This window comes from Borostomias antarcticus, assembly GCF_949987555.1.
Source record: "Borostomias antarcticus genome assembly, chromosome: 22".
NCBI lineage: Eukaryota > Metazoa > Chordata > Actinopteri > Stomiiformes > Stomiidae > Borostomias > Borostomias antarcticus.
In genome coordinates this window covers 10,663,629-10,681,809 of record NC_140255.1, presented here as the reverse complement: position 1 = coordinate 10,681,809, position 18,181 = coordinate 10,663,629, and the positions used below count along the sequence as shown (strand labels likewise).

General features: G+C 49.5%; 1 protein-coding gene across 1 annotated transcript; it reads left to right on the top strand.

Moving 5' to 3' along the window:
- The first annotated feature begins 1,992 nt into the window (after window positions 1-1,992).
- Window positions 1,993-16,877, top strand: fam53b (family with sequence similarity 53 member B). The gene is made up of 5 exons (XM_084455880.1): window positions 1,993-2,130; window positions 8,958-9,168; window positions 10,112-10,166; window positions 11,604-12,385; window positions 15,750-16,877. Exons 2-5 carry the CDS (start codon window positions 9,079-9,081, stop codon window positions 16,104-16,106), a joined length of 1,284 nt encoding a protein of 427 aa, XP_084312006.1. The 5' UTR covers window positions 1,993-2,130; window positions 8,958-9,078; the 3' UTR covers window positions 16,107-16,877.
- The last annotated feature ends 1,304 nt before the right edge of the window (window positions 16,878-18,181 follow it).

Sequence of the window (18,181 nt, the reverse complement as noted above, 5' to 3'; positions counted from 1 at the left end):
TAAAGGGGTAGTGTGCTATTTTGGACATTTAGACCTATTTGTGGTCTGTCTACCATGAACCTGAAACATAATTTCACTGATCGTTCCAGTATTGAGCTAGCTGCAATTTTTATGTAGGCTCTCACTGGGTGGAGGTCAATGGGGCATATATAAATGTATTGGAAAACTATGATAAATGTGCTTTTCCAAGACGGGAAGCATCCGTCCTCCCCCAGGGGCAGCCAGGAGCAGTGGGTCCCCCAGGGGCAGCCAGGAGCAGTGGGTCCCCCAGGGGCAGCCAGGAGCAGTGGGCATCAGTAACGCCTGGGGACCAAGTCCAGGTGCTCAGTCCAAGTCCTGGTCAGGGACAGGACTGAAGAGCATTTGTTCTTTTAGTTGGATGATGCATCCAGCTAACATAGTTGCACTTAGATAGACCAAGTACTTTCCTTATTGCAAAGAATGCTATTCTAAACTGAAGAAAACATTGCAACTGTAACTTATCAACTTGGTGTAACTGTTTTACATTACTGAGCGATGTCTGCTGCCTGCACTCAAAGGGTAATAGATGATTCCCGAAATGTGCTTAATTGAACTGATTGACTGATGAAAGCTCAGTTAAATAAGGAACAACGTTTTTGGGGGGGGGAAACATTTTTTAAAAGTGTTTTGGCACTTCTTAAGAGTATGCCTGGCTCCTCCAGACTGTTAGCCATCTGCCCTGTACCCATAAAGCTCCTCAGATGGCCCCTAGTTGAGTTTTCTGTCTCCAGTAGGATTAGTTAGTAACTTACTACTGCCCCCCTGTGGTCGTAAATCGCAGCACACAGTGAATCTTTGGGCAGTGCCTGAAAGAGCTGAAATATTCTATTCAAAATGAAAACATACCCCCCCCCCCACACACACAAAAAGCCTACCAAGAAGGCACTATGCCCCCAAAAGGTCATAATGAACTACAAAAAAGCACAAAAATAAGTGCATGCTGCTTTATCTGTCACCTCATATAAGTTCATTCATGGTAACGGATTGAAGTTAATAGAGCTGAGCCTCACCCCTGGCAGCTACCATTGTTAATCAGACGGTAACATCTGCTATGTGCCACTAATCTCTTTTAGCAGGGCAGACTGTCCTTCTAGAAGGTTCAGACAGTCTGCCCCTTGTGCTAAAGGGCAACGAGGATTTGAATCATCTTGTAGATGGGAAGGGAGGAAAATGGTGACATAATTAGCAAATTGCACTATTCTCTAACTCGGTCCACTTCTCTGTATATACTTTACAGTATTTACATATAGGCATATAATGTGTATATTGTAACTCTCCACAATCCATCACTGTACATTGTGCTCTGCACATATGGCAATACATTTTAATCTAATCTAATCTAAAAATTCTAAAACGACAACGAAGACCCTCGTTTGGTGTCTAGATTTGTTTATTGGATGTAGCTCTGGTTCATGATCCTAAAACTGTCACGATAAACAATATGTCATTGTATATGAAATTGCTATATCAAAACAACTTTATAAAAAGCCACAATAAAAGCTCCAAAATGTAATTCATCTGAAATAAATAAAATTAACTAATCAATATCTAAACCTAGGGTTAACTCATTTCAATTAATATCTGTGTTTGTGTTTACCCTTTTAACTTTATTCCCACTACTTGTAGCGCGTATATAGATTTATGTGGCAAAGTGAGCCACCTCTATAATGCTTTCGATCACTGCGGAGTAGACCAGACTATGGTTTGGGTAGATACGATGCTACTTGTTATTCACAACTCTCAAAAAGGCAGAATCTTCCCCTTCAAAGAAATTGTAATTTAATATTCCAAGTTTACCTATTGTGAATCTACAACTGCGTGTTCGAGAGCTTTGCGGGACAGTTCATTTTGTTCAATCCAATAAGCCTTGCACCCCTACGGATGAATGGTTTGTCCCTGGTGCTCACGCTGTCACAGCGTGCAAACTTGGATCTGTGATCAGGACTGTATTGTAGTTAGATGCTGCCTGGGTTCAAGGCACGAAGTTGATCTGTCTCACCTTAGCTTAGCCATCTTTTAGCGAAACCCTGAAGATGATGTGGCAGGTTTAACTGTCAGCTGTGGGAGTCAGGGAGGCATTGGACCCCCGAGATGCGCAGCCTGGTCTTTGTGAGTTTTCCAGTTAGCCATAGTTGCTGGTTTAGTAGATTCTTTGCCTGGGTTCAATGCCATCTAACGTTAACGTTACAAGTGAAGTGGTTTTGTCTTGGTTGTTTATTTAGCTTGCTAGGTTGGTAGCTACATTGTGTCCACTATCTGTGATGCTGCTTTCTTGCTTGGTTTCTCCTTGATCTAACCGCTAGAAAATACAGGACAAAAAGTTTGACAAAGTTTCCTCATGTCTCCTTTCTTTGTCTGACCGATAGAGGAAATGTAGCTAGCTAACGTTAGCTAGACAAAGCTGAGAAAGTGAGCTAGTGCTAGCTTAAGTTAGCTTGGTGGGGGACGAGAACAAAACGTCGCTTTCAGATGCGTGCTAATGATTTCACCATGTTAGCTAGTTACCACGATTTGGACATTGTTTGTTGGACATTATTGGATAGTTATGTGCGCTTACACCTGCTAAAAGTGTCCACTTAACTGTCAAAATAATTTGTCCAGTTAGGCCTAATGATTGAATATTCTAGCTGCCATTAATTACACGGGCTATTTACACAGCAATAACTAAAGTAGTTAGGCTCGCTAGAGAACAAAGCTGAGTTGTGCTGTGCTGCGCATGACAACAAGGGTAGCAGCTAGCCAGCCAGTTTACTAGGGCCACTAGGGCCAGTTTACTAGGGACACTAGGGCCAGTTTACTAGGGACACTAGGGCCAGTTTACTAGGGACACTAGGGCCAGTTTACTAGGGAAACCAGGATAGTTGGCTACCCTTAAGTTAGCTCATGGTAAGAACGTTTTGCTTTGTGAGTTAAAAATCACCAGCTCAAGCCTTGGCTGGCCTGGCAACCCAAGCAATTAAGTCTGTTATTGGTTTGGTTGTACCCTGTCTGCTGTTGCAATGCAGCCCTCTTTTAGCCAGCCATGCCAATGAATGTCAACGTTGGGTTACAACTTGCAGTACTGATAAGATGTTGTTATATACCTTTTCCTTGTCGTTTTATTCAATGGTGAGATGGTCCCTGTTTTGACTGTACTCGGGGACCATTGTTTAGGCTAGCCAGTTCCTCCTATGTTACACCATACATATAACTAGAATATAAACTTGTCTGATCACCTAACCCTAGATTAGGTTTAACAGAATATTTCTTTATAGGTGCACAGAGCACACAGACCGGAAGGTTTAACTTCCACTTACAGCTAAACCTCAGAGGAATGGCCATGCCATCATATTGCACAGTGGTACAGGCAGCCAGCCTACAGGAGATGAGCTCCTCAGGGGCAGAGATGCCATAAGGTACACAATTATGAAGATGGGGCAAATGCAAAAGTGATTATAGATGTACTTTTGTAAAACAGAATTCACATGTAGCTGCATGGCCTTTCTGTCAAGTTCAGAATCTTGTTTGCTCTGTAGCCTGTGTGTAACATTCTGGGAGCACCCGGGCCGCCACACCAATTTGCTCGCCTAGCTCATTTCCCTTTCATAAGAGATTTTGGAAAGGACTTTTGGAGATGTTTGTGCCGGTCACTGGGTTGTTTCCCAGTAATGGGCCTTATTTCTTTAGGGGACGAGAAGAGAAATGCCTACGCTAGCAATATTGCTAGGTTAAAATGCAGAATTTCAAGTATTTGATGCCTCTGTGTGGGGAAAGTGACTTTATCGTTATGCATTGCTATTTCAGTAATGGCAATAGCATAGCACATCTTGATCATAGTCCTATTGAAATTGAGAGGCATACTGGGGTATGCATATTCATGCGGGCAACTTTTCTCCCCAGCTTGGACAGGTCGGCTCAAAAGAGATGTTTACAGGCGTCAACCAGCCTCTTGTCCTGAACAAATGTATACAGTGCGAGTGATTATGTTGGAGATAATTAAACAGCAGGCCTTCTTTAGAAAGCTGGCCTCGTTGGCTGCCATGCCATGGCGTTGCTGGGTCTTTGTGTTTATGGTAAGTCGGCAGCTGCGATGCTTGTGAAACCATCGCCGTGCCCCAGGCCCTCAACCCCACAGCTATTGAAGTCTCACAGCTACGCACTCTTTTCACTCAACTTTATGTTGATGAGATCACACCTAGGACCTAGCCATGAGTTCTCTCTTCCACATGTGTGGTCATTTTTCAGAAATGGACAACTACTCGTACTGTCTTTTTTGTTGATTCAATGTGATGTAATGAACACACTTTTTTTTTTAAGTAGCCTACACTCGGAGCAAAACTTCCTTATGACAGTTGTTTACACAAACACCATGAAAAATATAAGTTTCAGTTGGAAAAAAAAAAAAACACAAGAAAACACCAATGTTTTCAGTTGACAATGGAGATGTGCTGGTGCAGCAGAACGCAGGACCTGTTTGCCTTTTATCAGAACTGTCTTCATGCTTTCAATATGTCCTGGTTTGGTGATATGCTCTTTCAACACCAGGCGTTTTGATGTGGGAAACTGAATGTGTGTGACACCAAATATGGATAATTTACAAGCTGGCACCGCAGAAAGGGATGTAGCACAACAGCCAATAGCTCGGGGACAAAGACTTTGAGGAACGTCCATATTTCTCCCAGTGAACCTCTCTGTGGAGTTGAGCTGAGCGTTGCTGAGGTCTCTACTCTCAGGCTCCAGTGATCACCAAATCCCTGAGTTAGATTTGAGCCCCTGTGGTGGGGGCCTGTCCATCTCAGGTGCCCAGTAGACACTAGTCTAGGATTACTGAGAGGGCCACAATCCTGGGATTGTTCAGCATAGGACACGGACCCAACTGTCATTTGTGTAGGAATGTTGGAGGAAGGTTGGAATTCTAACCTTAGATTGTTTAGAAGAATAGATTATATGAATTTGGGGTGCAGTAGGCAATACCTCTGGTGTTGGCTAAACCTTTCATGTACAGGCACTCATTACAGTACTCATTTGATAACTGAACGTTTCAATTTAAGCCTGTCACAGGACAAAGATGGCTAGTGTTTACCACTAGCGCTCTCCTAGTGCCATTTCCCTAACATAGATTAGTAGCCTGACTGCCTAATTGTTAAAGGCAGACTAGTTATGTTAATAAACCCAGAGGATTACAGTCTGCTATAGAAAGCAGTAGCCTAAAGATTGAGTAGAAATATTGACTGGACATTTAGGCCTATGAATTGTGGCATAGCCTTCATTTCATTTTTAGTGTGTGGAACAGTGTAGTGCAGGGAATACTAGCCTTTGGCTACTTTAGATGGTCATTGATTTCAGATGGAGTTTGCCGAATGCACCACATGTACAATAGGCTAGTCACTCTGTACCATGAAAGCCAGCTTTGACTGGGATGCCCAATATTAACTCCTTTTAATATTCTCAGTGTGTCCTCAGATAGGGAAAAAGAAAAATGTTTCACAGAAAAGGAGGCTTGTAGCTGGGTTAATCTTACCAACTGAACATGCCTGAAACTTGACATTTCACCCGGTTGAAAACTTTATAGATGAAAGATAGTTGCGGTTGTCTCCTCAGGGAAACTAGGCCTTCATATTTAACCCTTCTCATTTGCATATTGCAGATGGCCTGGCAGTTTGTACTTCTGTCTCTACGAGTTGAGCCTGTAGAGCCAACTCTGCTTGGTTACGCTGACCCCTAAAACATTTCACTGCCTAAAATGGTGTGACTCACTCAAATATCGGTTGTGGTTTAGGCCTGCACAACTTTTCCTCATTCTGAGATGGCTCGCTCGCTCCTGAAACTTCTTCTGTTCTTTTACACCCAGAGACGTCACGATTGAAAGGCTCACTGTGACCACAAAGGAAGTGTGCAGCTCCAACAATCAGCCCAAGCGCGGCCGTGTGGCAAGCAGGCTGCCGAGGTCACCCAGGCAGGACAGCGGTGTGCACGCGCACATGCGAACATCCAGGGCGGCGCTCTGTAGTCCGTAGTCAGCTGCCCTCGGAGATCCGGCCTCTCAGCTGTCGCCCTGACGCAGATAAGCGGCTATCGCTCCTCAGAGGTTTTTCACTGATCCCAGATAAAGGAGTGCGGCCACGGTGGAGAGAGGAGGCACAGGGTTAACTGCCGTAGAAAAGAAACCACCCTTTTTTATGACTAGACCAGTATTGAGGAAGGTTACGGTGAATACGAAACCCCGTTTGTCAGCGTCTCCGAACCATGAGGTGTGGTGGCGGTGGTGGTGTCGGGTGTGAGCGCGAGGAGAGAAGACAGGATGTGCCAGGGCTGAGGGGGCGACTGGTCCGGGAGCGTTTCTAGGTATGCAGCCGCATGCGTTTGCTTTACCTTTTCGTCCCTGGATGAGAAAGTGGAAGCGCCTGCCAAACCCGGCCATAGTCAAGGAGAGAGTTTCTGAAGGAGAGCAAGCTTTCCATTCACTCTCATAACTCCTCAGACTTTCTTTCTAAACAAGCCTCTTTTTTTTTTTTATAACCAAACAGCTCTCATATCTAACTGCCATCTCTCCTCCCGATGGTCACAAAAGATGTAAACAAACTGGGAGCCAACAGGATGGTATTTCAGTGGCTGTGTGGATCTCTGCTAATTCTGTTTTTTAATCCCCTGGGAAGTGTGTGTGTGTGGTGCTGTAGCTATGGCTCTGGGGTAAGAACTTGACATGACAAAAGACTCAGTTCCAGGTTACAGAACAGATCACAGCAGTTGTGTCTGGATTTGGCCGATTCTGTTACTCCTAGAGGGGGTGCTGGATATATACCTGGTTCAACTTGCTCTTGATGTCATCTACTACTGTGAGACTACATTGCTTGACTGACCTTAGTTTAACCAGACCTATCCACACACTGCCAGCGCTAGAGAAAGGTCTGACTAGACTCATTACCATTCAGGTATAACACTATTTTTCAACCAATCACAATTGTCTTCAGCGGAGCGGTTGCTAGGCTGTTGTTGTTTCAATCTGGATTGGCCACCCACATGAATCGGCACCACTGATTGGTACAGTAATAAACAAATGCCAAGGCTTATCCCCAAAACCTACATCCGTTGAGTCAGACTAGACTGATCTTAACTTTTGTGTATTAGATGGAGTACAGGCTAAACTAGATTCTTCTTTTAGTCCTCCCATTCTTTCAGCGGTGTAACAAAGCTCATTTGAACCAGAGAGGTTTCTGGGTGTCGTGGAGATTGCTACCCTCAGGGGTCAAAAGCCATGTGTGTTGGATGGTCGTCACTAAGGCATGTATGAATTGCCTGCCCCGCTATGGAACGTCTCTGGTCATTATGAACTGGAGCCTTGGCACCTACCAGACCCGATTTAATGATCGGCTTGTTCTCAGGGTTCCTCGAGTGCATTCTGAACTTGGAAGGGCTGCTTTTTTTCATGATGCTCCTTATACTTGGAATACGTTACAACCGACTCTAAAGCTTGAGGTCCTCTTCCTTCAATCACAGGGTTCAAGTCCATGGCTCTAGACCTATGTACTTCAACCTGTAACTGTTTTTAATAATAATAATAATAATTATTATTATTATTATTGTTGCATTTGTTTTGTTGATTTGATTTGTGTCTCTGTAAACTCGTCATCACTGTAAATGAGGGAAACCTCTGGTTCACGAGTATAAATAAAGGTTTGAAATAAAATCTCAGACTGGGAACATAGCCTAGCCTAGTTAACAGCAACACACTGGATAGGCTGGTCCCCGGCCTGCCCCTGTGTACTTTGATGCTACGCACTCATTCATTCACAGACGGAATGCGCCCAATTGCACACTTTTCTCCTCTCTTGGTTAAAAGAACACAGGTTGTGGTTATTTAGAAAAAAAGGCCTGGGCTTCTAAACTGGATGTGTTGATGTTCTAAGTGTTGGTAATGGAGATCATATGCCGCGCAGGAAAACCGGCCAGGCCCAGCTCTGAGCGGTCGGGCTCTCCAGGTCTTGTGATGCTTTTTTTCCCCCCCCTGGAACTCTGATGTCACCTCTTTTTATTTTTTTTATTCCCACGACAGTTTCTCATTATTAGCACAACGCGCTTTTGTTTCACAGACACCCTCTCTCCTTCTCGTTCTCTCTCTCTCTCTCCTTCTCGTTCTCTCTCTCTCTCTCTCTCTCTCTCTCTGCAGCTCTGCCATTCTGTCACACCCTCTGACCTCTCTCCTCCCCCCCGTCAGCCTAATGTCCTCCCAGGTGGTGCTTTAATCAAACCAGTGATTACACTCCATAGATTTACATCTGTCGCTAATCAGCTGGTGTTCAGCCATCGGTGCGGCACTAATGCCAAGGGGGTTGTTTTGATAACCGCAAGGTCACAGCTATTCCAAGCCGGCCCCTTAGGATTCAATTACACAGCTTTGACTCTGCTCCTCTACACAACTCTGTCCCTGTGTGGAACACTTTGAGCAGACTCCGCTCTTTCTCAGATGACCCTTAATCATTCTAATGGACGTGCAGCACAGTAACAAGGTTTAGATTCCCAACTGTGATTGCATGTTGGAGAAAACATACAGTAGTGAGAGAGCAGCTAAATTCAAAGTTTCAACTGTAACCCAAAAACAAGCTATAAGCTATGTGATGCTTTAGGCCTACCACAGAGTAGGCCTATAGCCTTGAGGCTAGGTAGCCTTGAGACCGTGTGAGCGTTTGCTGTGAAATGCTTGCTCATATGAGATCTAAACTAAAGGATAGCGTTAAACCACACTGACTTTCCACATTCTCTGCCACACCAACTCTCGTAGCTGCAAGCCCCCTCGCTTCTGAGCGGCTTCTGTGTCTGAGGCTTCGACAGGAAGGCTCTGCTCTGTTTTGGGTGCCCACAGTTCAGCTGGGTCTTGCTCTGCCTAGATGAGAAACAGAACTTTAGAAATGTACAGAATTCTAATCCTTGCTTGTGTGTGTGCGTGTGTGTGTGTGCAGGATTGGTCAGAGGCGTGAAGCACATTCTTGGAGGAGCTGAGGGCATTAAGCAGATGAAGATCCTGCCCGTTAAGATGGCCTCCAACCCCGTTTGCATGCACTGGACTGAATTGTGGCAAAAATGTGTGTTGCCATGGTGATCATTTACACAAAAACACTGGAAAAGAAGGGTGTCGACGATGTAAGGTGCAAAAAGCTGGACTTGGGACGGGTGAGAAGATTTGTTAACTTGTGTGCATGTCCAATGTGAGAGGATGTATGCCAGTAAGCTGAGCTGTGCTGTTGGGAGCAAAGTATGACATCAAGAATAATGTTGTCTGCCACATTCATCTTCCCAAAGTTTGAGCGGTCTTGCATTCAGGGCATGCATTATGCTTACCGTGCTTTTCCTCAAAGTTAATGAGCAGACAAATTAGGCAGTGATTACAGAGGCCAGGTTTGACGGTTAAGCCCCAATAATAGTCTTAACATCCCCAAGAGTTGAAATTCCTGGAAAATCACACAGAATTCTGTCAAAAGCTCTTGCGTTATTTCACCATTAGTTGTTTGACGCAAAGGGATGTTTTTATTCAAATTAGCCATGATTGCATTGTAATAGCTCAAATTGTTTTCATAAAGATGTGTCATCTGGTTTGAATCGTCTCCAGTCCTGTAAATTCATCACACTCGGAACACAAAGGAGAAGCTTCACTAGCCAGGGCGACTCCGTTTCACTTTTTTTATCACCAGAGAGAGCGTTCCCTCGCACACAGACCCGATACATTCACTCTCTTGCACGGAGTGAAAAATTCCCCCAGTTAATGTGGACTGAGTTTGCCCTCGGATCTCGCCACGTGAACGAAGCCGTCATGTTCCTCAGGGCAGAGTCTCAGCTGAGGTGGAGAATATTCTGCTCGGCTGCCTCTAGGGGAACTCCATCCACAGCAGCCACATTTACATGCTGCTACTCAGAACGCGCGGTTTATAGACCCGTCTTTGTTGACTTTTGTAGGCAGTGTGGGATGGGAGGGAGAGAATACTAGAACTTCCTTGTTTCACTCATGAGCTTTAGTTGTGAGGTTAGGGGATGGGACTTGTACTCCTTCCAATGGGTCTTTTATTTCAAAATCATTCCAGTGTTTCCTGACGTGTGGTGCGTGTGTGTGTTTCCGCAGTGCCAGACGCAGACCATGAGCCAGGGGACCGCCCTCTTCTCTTGCGGACTCATGGGTGAGTGTGGACCGACATCCCCGTGACCCGGGCGCTCTCTCCGGTGGCAGCCCGCACACCTCGACCCTCTCGCGTTACACGTGTCCTTGCTTGGTTATTGTTGTCACTTTTTGGGCTTTTATCCGGCATCGAAAAAGAAAAGTAGGGGACTGGACTATAATTATGTGATTAAGCTCGCGGAGGCCATAAATGTCAGGTGTGTTTGTCGACAGGGTTGGCGAGGGGACATGGAGGGGGCGGGGCGGGGGGGGGGGTGTATTTTCTGTTCAAGGAGAGGAGATAAGAATCTTGGCCCAGGGAACGGTGCCATTATCTCAAACATGTATGACAGGTGTTCCCGCTGTGATGAAGTTTGTTCTACCACCTTGTTATGTACTTGGCTTCCCACGACTGCATATCTGCATAATACTTTCCCCAACGAGCCGATACCAGTCTGTACTCATTGTAGATCAACAGTTTTTTGTTTTTTTTGTCAGCCTTAGCCTTGTACCAAGTCTCCATGACTGGCAGAGCAGAGCAGAGCAGGGCCAGGCCGGTAGGTGTTGTGGACAGTGCCCTTTGTTCTACCCCCTTGACTCTGCCAACCTAAAAGGCATTTTTGGGATTTTTTTAATCTCCAATGGGAAAAAAAAAAGGTCTCCTCCTCCGTATCAGGAGCGAGGCGAGGGCCTCGGCGCCGGGGGTCTGCCACGCGGCGTCCAAGATGGTCAATCACTCCGTCCCCAGTCCAAAGAGCGTAGTCAGAGGTTTCCATCCTCTTAGCCTAGCCCACAGCACCACAGGAGGGGAGGGCGCTGGTGGGAAACCTTATCTGCGCTGCCGTCGGGGGCGGCGTTGTCAAGAGAGCTGCCAGCTGGATCCCTGCCCGTGAACCCGACAGAGGCCTGTAGGCTTTCTGATACCAGCCCCCGGCCGCCCACGCCTCCATAGCCCCGGTTAACGAGCCTTACCGGGAACGTTTATCACGGGGAATCGACTAGAGACCATACGTGTCTTTGTTTGTTTGGATAGCTCGTGCAAGTGCAAATATGTGGATGGCAGCATCAGAGCATGGCTCTCTCCAGTAGTGTGTTTGGTGTGCTGGGTGTTTCCACCCCGGGCTCCCACAGATGTGAGTGAGCTGTTGGTGCTGTGGGCCTCCCCGAGCCAAGGCAGCCAGCCACTAACCAGGAGAGCTCTGCTATTCCTGGGGCTTTTTGTCTGGCTGCTTGCCTCTCTGTTCTCCGAAGAGGACAACAGTTTTGAGGGCAAGTGTAAGAGTGCATGGACGCCTCTCGGATAAATGCGTTTCACTGAATGGAGATAAGGCTGGCCTACATAGGGAGAGACACGCCATCTGGGTGTTTCCAGGTGTCCCCCCCCCCGACCCCGTGGTTTCTAACCGTCGTGTGTGTGTGTGTGTGTGTGTGTGTGTGTGTGTGTGTGTGTGTGTTGCAGAGACGGGCAGGTGGCGAGACCTGAGTCCTGTCGGCGCCAGCCTGGAGAGCCTATGGGACGTACTGCCGGAGGTGCACCGGAGCCCCGCCCACTGGGGGCGGGAGGCGGGCACGGCGGCGTCTGGCAGCGCCATCACCAGCCTGCTGCGGGACCTGAGTCTGTCGGAGGCCACCGCCGCCTCCTCCTCCTCCTCCTCCACGGCTCCGCCCAGCAAACGCCAGTGCCGCTCGCTGTCCTGCTCCGACGAGCCGGCCGGCTGCCGCTCTGCCTGGCGCCCGCAGGGCTCGCGCGTGTGGACGGCGGTGGAGAAGCGGCGGTGCCACAGCGGCGGCAGCGTCCAGCGCGGCGTGGCGGCGGGGCTCCATCAGGCGGCGTTCCCCGCCATGCAGCGCAGCTCCAGCTTCAGCCTGCCCGCCCGCTCCAACACCCTGGAGCTGCCCTGCTTCGCCCAGCGCCCGCCCTGCCCCGCCCCCTTCGCCGGCCTCGCCGCCGCCACTTCCTCCTCCCTCTCCTCTTCCTCCTCCTCCTCCTCCTCCGAGCGGCCGCCGCAGCCCCTCTACCTCTCCCACGAACAAATCTGCCTCCCGGAGCCCCCCGGCCCCTCCCCGCCCAGTTCGGCGGACTCCACCCCCGAGCTGGAGCGCCGCGGGGGGCAGGGCGGGCTGGCGAGGAGCCGCTCGCAGCCCTGCGTCCTCAACGACCAGAAGATCGGCATGAAGCGCCGGAGGCCTTCCGACACCCAGAAACAGAGGCCTTCCCTAGACCTGGCCAAGATGACCCAGGTCAGTGTAGAAGGATGGTTCGGTACCGCGTGGGGGTGGGGTTCTGAGCCCGGGGCTTTGGTTTTATGTCCAGAACCATACAGAAAAAAATCTAGACATTCAATACAGCCTTTGTCTCTATTCATCCAGGGAATAAAGAGGTTGCGTTGGGTTCAGCATCATCTGATGTCTGTTAAATAATTACTTACTCTCAGAAACCCACTTTGTCTTTGAAGTACTTGGAAGTAACCAATATAGCATGTTAAATGGTTATTCAACAAAATCCCATTCGAGCCATTTTCCTCAGTTCTCGGTACAGAGTCTGACACACGGCAATCTCATGAGGCGCAGGCGGCCCTGGGGGGGGGGGGGGGGTCGGGATGGGGCGGGGGGGGGGTCTCTGTGACCTCTGGTGAGCCTCCCCGGGTCAGAGAATGGCCAGAGCAGCTGGATGTTCTGCTAGGCCCATCAGTTTCTCTCTCTCTCTCTCATACACACACACACACGAGGAACACTCCAGATTTGTCAGTTTTGGGCCCTGGCTGTTGTTGTATAAACAAACGCTGTAAAAGGTCACCGTGTGTGTGTGTGTGTGTGTGCCCGCGCGCGCGCGTGCGTCCCATACGCTCACCTCAAAGTGTTTCTACAGGCGATGTAATGAGATGGATGCGAGGTTGGGTGCGGGTCTGTTCAGGGTCACATTCCTCTGAGTGTGGATTGTTTACTTGTAGACCATAGTAATGATGGCCCTTAGATGCACGACTCCCAAACAGATGGTCTATTGAGACCAAGACGTCCGTGAGGTGGTCTAGTATAGGAACAGGCCAGCTTCTGTTCCTATAGGCTAGTCTACTCGTGATGTCACCCACCCCTCCTCCTCTACCCCGATACCCGACGACACGCAGTACGTCTTCAGCTGGAGCTTTCCTAAGTGTGCTTCCATCGCTTCCAACCTGTGATGGTGGACCATGCCTCAAGCCGCGAGGCGCTACATCCTGAGAAGTCTCTTTCACGTACACACACACACACACACACACACTTAAGACACAGATCTTTCTCTCGCACACAAGCCCACAGGGTCATAAACAGACCAGGCTCATATGAGAGTCACCCGGAGTTCAGCCATGTCTCAAAAACAGTGCTGCTGTGACACTGCCAGCGGACACCACACACACTCCACTGCACGCATACACACACACACACTCCACCAGGGAGGAGGTCAGCAGGAGGAAAGGAGCATTCCACACAGGGCAACAATACTGTTTTCACTGAAAGACTTCAGAGGTCCAAGTTTGTTAAGATTACGTTCTTCCTGCTGTTCATCAGGCATCTCCATTGTGTGCTTTTTTCTCCTCCATTCTTCAGCTTGTGGCGTCCGCCCGGGTCTCCATCAAACTGTAGCCCCTCCTCCTCCATGACGATGCTTCTGATGACACATGAAATAATTGGATTTGTTTTTTTTTGTGTTTTTTTTTATTCATATTTTAAATCTTGATTGAACCACCTCCCCTCCCCCACCCCTCTCCTATCAAGTGACTGGTTTAGACCAGAGCCCTGGGGAAAATAACTTCCAGACCTCTTGGCTAGGAGCGATGTGAGGACCTGCAATATGGCTCTCATTTGGTCAGCAGAGCTTCTGTAAGAGAAACCCAGGAACTCCACACGGTCCATCCAGAAAACCTTAGAAGTTTCACTCACTGCACTACAGCACATTACCGCCATGACACCGCCTTGTTGATGGGAGATGACAGTGGCGGTCTAGTTTTCACTGGGGGGGTAGGGGTGGGGGGTTGGCTCCGCATGTGAGTGTCAGGAAGTGGACCAGATGGAGCGGAGATTATAGATCCGCGGGGGGACGCGTGGAGGGTAAAGAGTTATTGATCTCGGTAAATTCCGCTCTGTGGGTGGAAGGCTGCTACTGCTGGGTCTCATGAGCTATTGATAAGCCGCTATCGAGCGGGACTCAAGGTCATTACAGACAACGAGGTCTCCGTTTCGGCGGTCCTCGCTGGAGTCTGGGCCGAGGAGCTGAGTCGGAGACGCCCCGAGACCCAGGCAGCTCTTTATTCACAACCAGGATACATTCTATTCATGGTACAAGTAGTGTGCCTCTGGTCATCCATTTGTGGTGATACAGAGTGTTGAGTTCGGCTAGACCAGTCCCGCCCATATCAGTGAGGTCCCATGTTTTGCCGAGCTGTTGACAGGAGGGCCCGGTGGGGGGTGGGGGGGTGAATAGGCATGGTCGGCTCGAGCCAAGGAAAAACTGCAGCCACGCTTTGATCCTTCCACGGGCAGAACTACTGGGACAGGGATCGCTGGTTTCCAGTCCCTTTTTCTCCAGTCTCTCTCACTGCCTCCCTGCCTCCCATGTTCCACCCACATCAGTCGTCAGCTAGTTCTCAAACCCGGCTCCGCCCCCCCGTCACGTCCGTGTCCGTGCCTGCGTACGCGCCGGGTCGTCTGTCTGTACTCGCGCGCGGGAGACCGGGAGCGCCCCTCTCCGCTCTCCGTCACACTCTGTAGCCGCGTTACATAAGAAGCAGAGTAGCTTTGTCAAGGGGGGCCAGGGTTATGTGTAGAAGGGGGGGCCCTAGTCTCCTGGGCCCTCTTGTCTTACCCTGCAGGGGTTGGGGGGCCGTGAGCGACAGCTGCCCCGGCTGCCTGTCCAGAGAGCACAGGGCTCGGCGATCCAGCCTCCAGCGACCAGCTGTCGAGGGGCTTTGACACGGCTGCGGAGCTGCTGCCACATGTGGGTTTGTGGGAGGAATTCGCCCGGGCGGCCCCAGATGTACAGTGTGTGTTCATTGTGCAGCGCCAGTGGCCGGCATCAACGATGACTAGTCTTGGGTCTCTGACTCCCTCTCTGTCTCATCCTCTCTCAGCCACCATTTGCTCTCCTATGTAATGCAGTCCACATTTAAATCCTTCCACTTTTCTTTTTTTTTCCCTCTTCCTCTTTCGTATGGTCATTCTGTAGCCAGCAGTGACTCAGTTGGTCTCCGTACTCCCATGCTCGATTCGAGCACAGTGGGGTGATTGTCTGTCCAGGGATGGGGGGGGGGGGGGGGAGGGGTCTGCGTCCTGCCCCCGTCCTCTTGACGGGCAGCAGCAGGGGCAGGACTGTGATCAGGCGCTGCCAGGGGGGAAACGACTGGGGACTGACCATCCAAATATTACATCGTCATAGAGACGATGGTTGAAACTGCCAGTATGGCGCATGAGGAGGAGGACTGATCAGACTGTTTGTTTTCGCCTCACTCACAGTCCAGTGATAAAATGTGTTTAGTTTAGTTGCTCGTGTTTCTGTTAGAGAGCAGGAAATATGGCGCGGCACACGAAAACGTTCTAAACAAAATGTGTTTTTCCCCCCATCGCTCCACAGAAACTTCGGAATTTCCACAGCCTTAGTTGCCCTGGGATCACAGGAGAAGACTGCCAGTCAAGCCAGGCCCCCCCCATACTCAGGAGCACCCCCCAATGTGAGATTGACTTCACGCCCGCCGGCGAGCAGGGATCCGACCTTCCTCCCGGGACCAAAGAGGACGGGGTCACCGGAAGCGGCCGGTCGGATCCCGCCATCGAGGAGCTGGACTGGAACTCCGCGGGCCTTGTCGACCCCAGGGAGGGGACAGCCAATGGGAAGGAGCACGAGGCCCTGTGGGCAGACTTGTGCGGCGCCAGGAAGGATGCACACCAGCTGGGAGGAGAGCTGGACATCGAGCAGATTGAGAGGAACTGAACGGAACCAGAACCCCTCTGGGGCGGGGGAAGGTGGTGGGGGGGGACTATGAAAGTTGATCACTAGGTGGTACAGTGAGAAAAAAACATGCTGATAAGTCTTAAAGGACAAAGCAAGTGGAATAGCTATTGGGGTCAGCACCCAGACACTTGCTTTGATGGCGAACAACACTGTGGACTATGGAGAGCCTTGAGAAGTAGCTCAGCAACCTTGGGGCCTTGTGGGGACTGTTGTGTTGCACTCCTACCTGTGTCATATATGACGTCTGTGCTTGTGGAGAACAGGTTGGACACGGACACACACACACACACCTCAAGCTCTGGGGGAGGCAAGAGGGGAAGAGTTGAGGAGGGTCTTAAAGCATGTTTTGGCTTCTTAAAGCATTTCTCTGTTAGCCTGAATAGCTGTTCATGTGCTTGGTTATGGAGAGAATACACAGCAGGCTTGTACAAATTCTCTGCACTAGGAATAGCGAATGTTCCTCAATGACGTTCTTCAATAGTACATGATGGGTTCGTGGTGATGTGCATGGAGACTACTTTGAGAGCTACTGTCAGGTTCCTTTCTCTCTTATGGAAAATGAAATGCACCCACACACGGCCTATAAATTATATCAACAGGCTTAACATTTCACAGAATAAAGTTTGGGCAATTGAGATCTCTTCTCCTCTGTTTGAGAAAACCTGTAGTGATGCTAATAGCGTTAATATTCTCTCTTTTTACTATTTGTAACTACAAAGCTATGTAAAACATGAGCATATTTCTATACAAATAAACACAGTTTTAAATGTGTCATTTGTAATCCTGTCAGATCAGTGTCTTCACTTCAGACCAAAGTTGTCCTAGGTCTTGTATGCAGAGCCACAGTGCTCAGGATGACCAACACTGCATTGAGTTATTGTTTGGGTTGTCCTTAACACAACACTGTGGAGTGACCCAGTTCAGAAGCAGGAAGCAGCAGCCTTGGTGGACGCTCTGCTCACCCTGTGTGGTGAAGCGGGGGGGGGGGGGGGGGCACAGAGCCAGGGATGGTACGTCGGCGCGGGGGGCACAGAGCCAGGGATGGTACGTCGGCGGGGGGGGCGAGTTCAGTACCTGTTAAATGGCGGCTTGGATGGTGGAGTGGTGGTTCACCCCAGAGACCTCCCTCACAGCCTTCCTCCCCTGTGCCCCCCCCCCCCCCCCTCCGCGGGGGAACAAAGGGGCTTTTTCTCTTGAGGAGCACCGTGACGTGAGAGGCGGCTGTGAATGTGGGCCATGTGTCAGGACTGCGGCGGTTCTGTGCAGCTCTGTTTCCCCTGCTGCCGCTGCCAGTGTGATCTCTCTCTCTCTCTCTCTCTCTCTCTCTCTCTCTCTGCTGTTTCCTTCACTCCCACACAGCTGCATGTCGCCAGGACTCCGGGGCTGCTGCTCCCAGCATCACGGTTCAGACTTGCCGTGGCGTTTAGTCATTCCTCGAACGCACGAGGTGAACTTCACGAGTAAGTTCTCTAGGCTGGGCTGAGTAATTTCGGGACAGGTTGACACGCTATATACCTCAGGCACAAATACCACACTGAGTAATTGTCATCTTAAACTTGACTAAAAGGGTAGATGGGCACTCACCTTTAATGAATTGGATTATGTTGTCGTCTTGGTATCTTACCCGCTCGGACACAGGTCTTCTGACCGTGTCAGAGAGCTGCAAGAGGGCCTTCTTTCCTGGGTAGGGCCTACTTTCCTGGGTAAACCTTGTTTACTACTACTGAGGGAAAACTGGGCAAACAGGACCTTGTAAAGCTGCTGTGGAGGGGGACGGGGCCCCCAACCTTTAATCAGCAGAGTGACAGAAATGCGAGGCGGTTGTGTTCAGGGGCGAGACAGTACCCCCGAGGGCCATTCCACATGTGCCTGCCTTGAACCCGAGAACCAGCCAGCGCTGACAAAACACGCCGTCTGGCCCCCGTTTCTGTCTGTGTTCCTAGCCTTTCTTGTTCGCTGTCGTTACTTGTCATGTTTACACACATTGTACCCAAGCACATTTCGCTTCTCATGCAAGGAGACGGAGACTAACAAGGTGCAGTGTGTGTGTGAGA

Coding starts and splice junctions, on each gene's coding strand:
- fam53b (XM_084455880.1), top strand. CDS start 9,079: ATGTGTGTTGCCATGGTGATCATTTACACAAAAACACTGGAAAAGAAG. Junction 10,167..11,603: donor CTTCTCTTGCGGACTCATGG/GTGAGTGTGGAC, acceptor TGTGTGTTGCAG/AGACGGGCAGGTGGCGAGAC. Junction 12,386..15,749: donor ACCTGGCCAAGATGACCCAG/GTCAGTGTAGAA, acceptor ATCGCTCCACAG/AAACTTCGGAATTTCCACAG.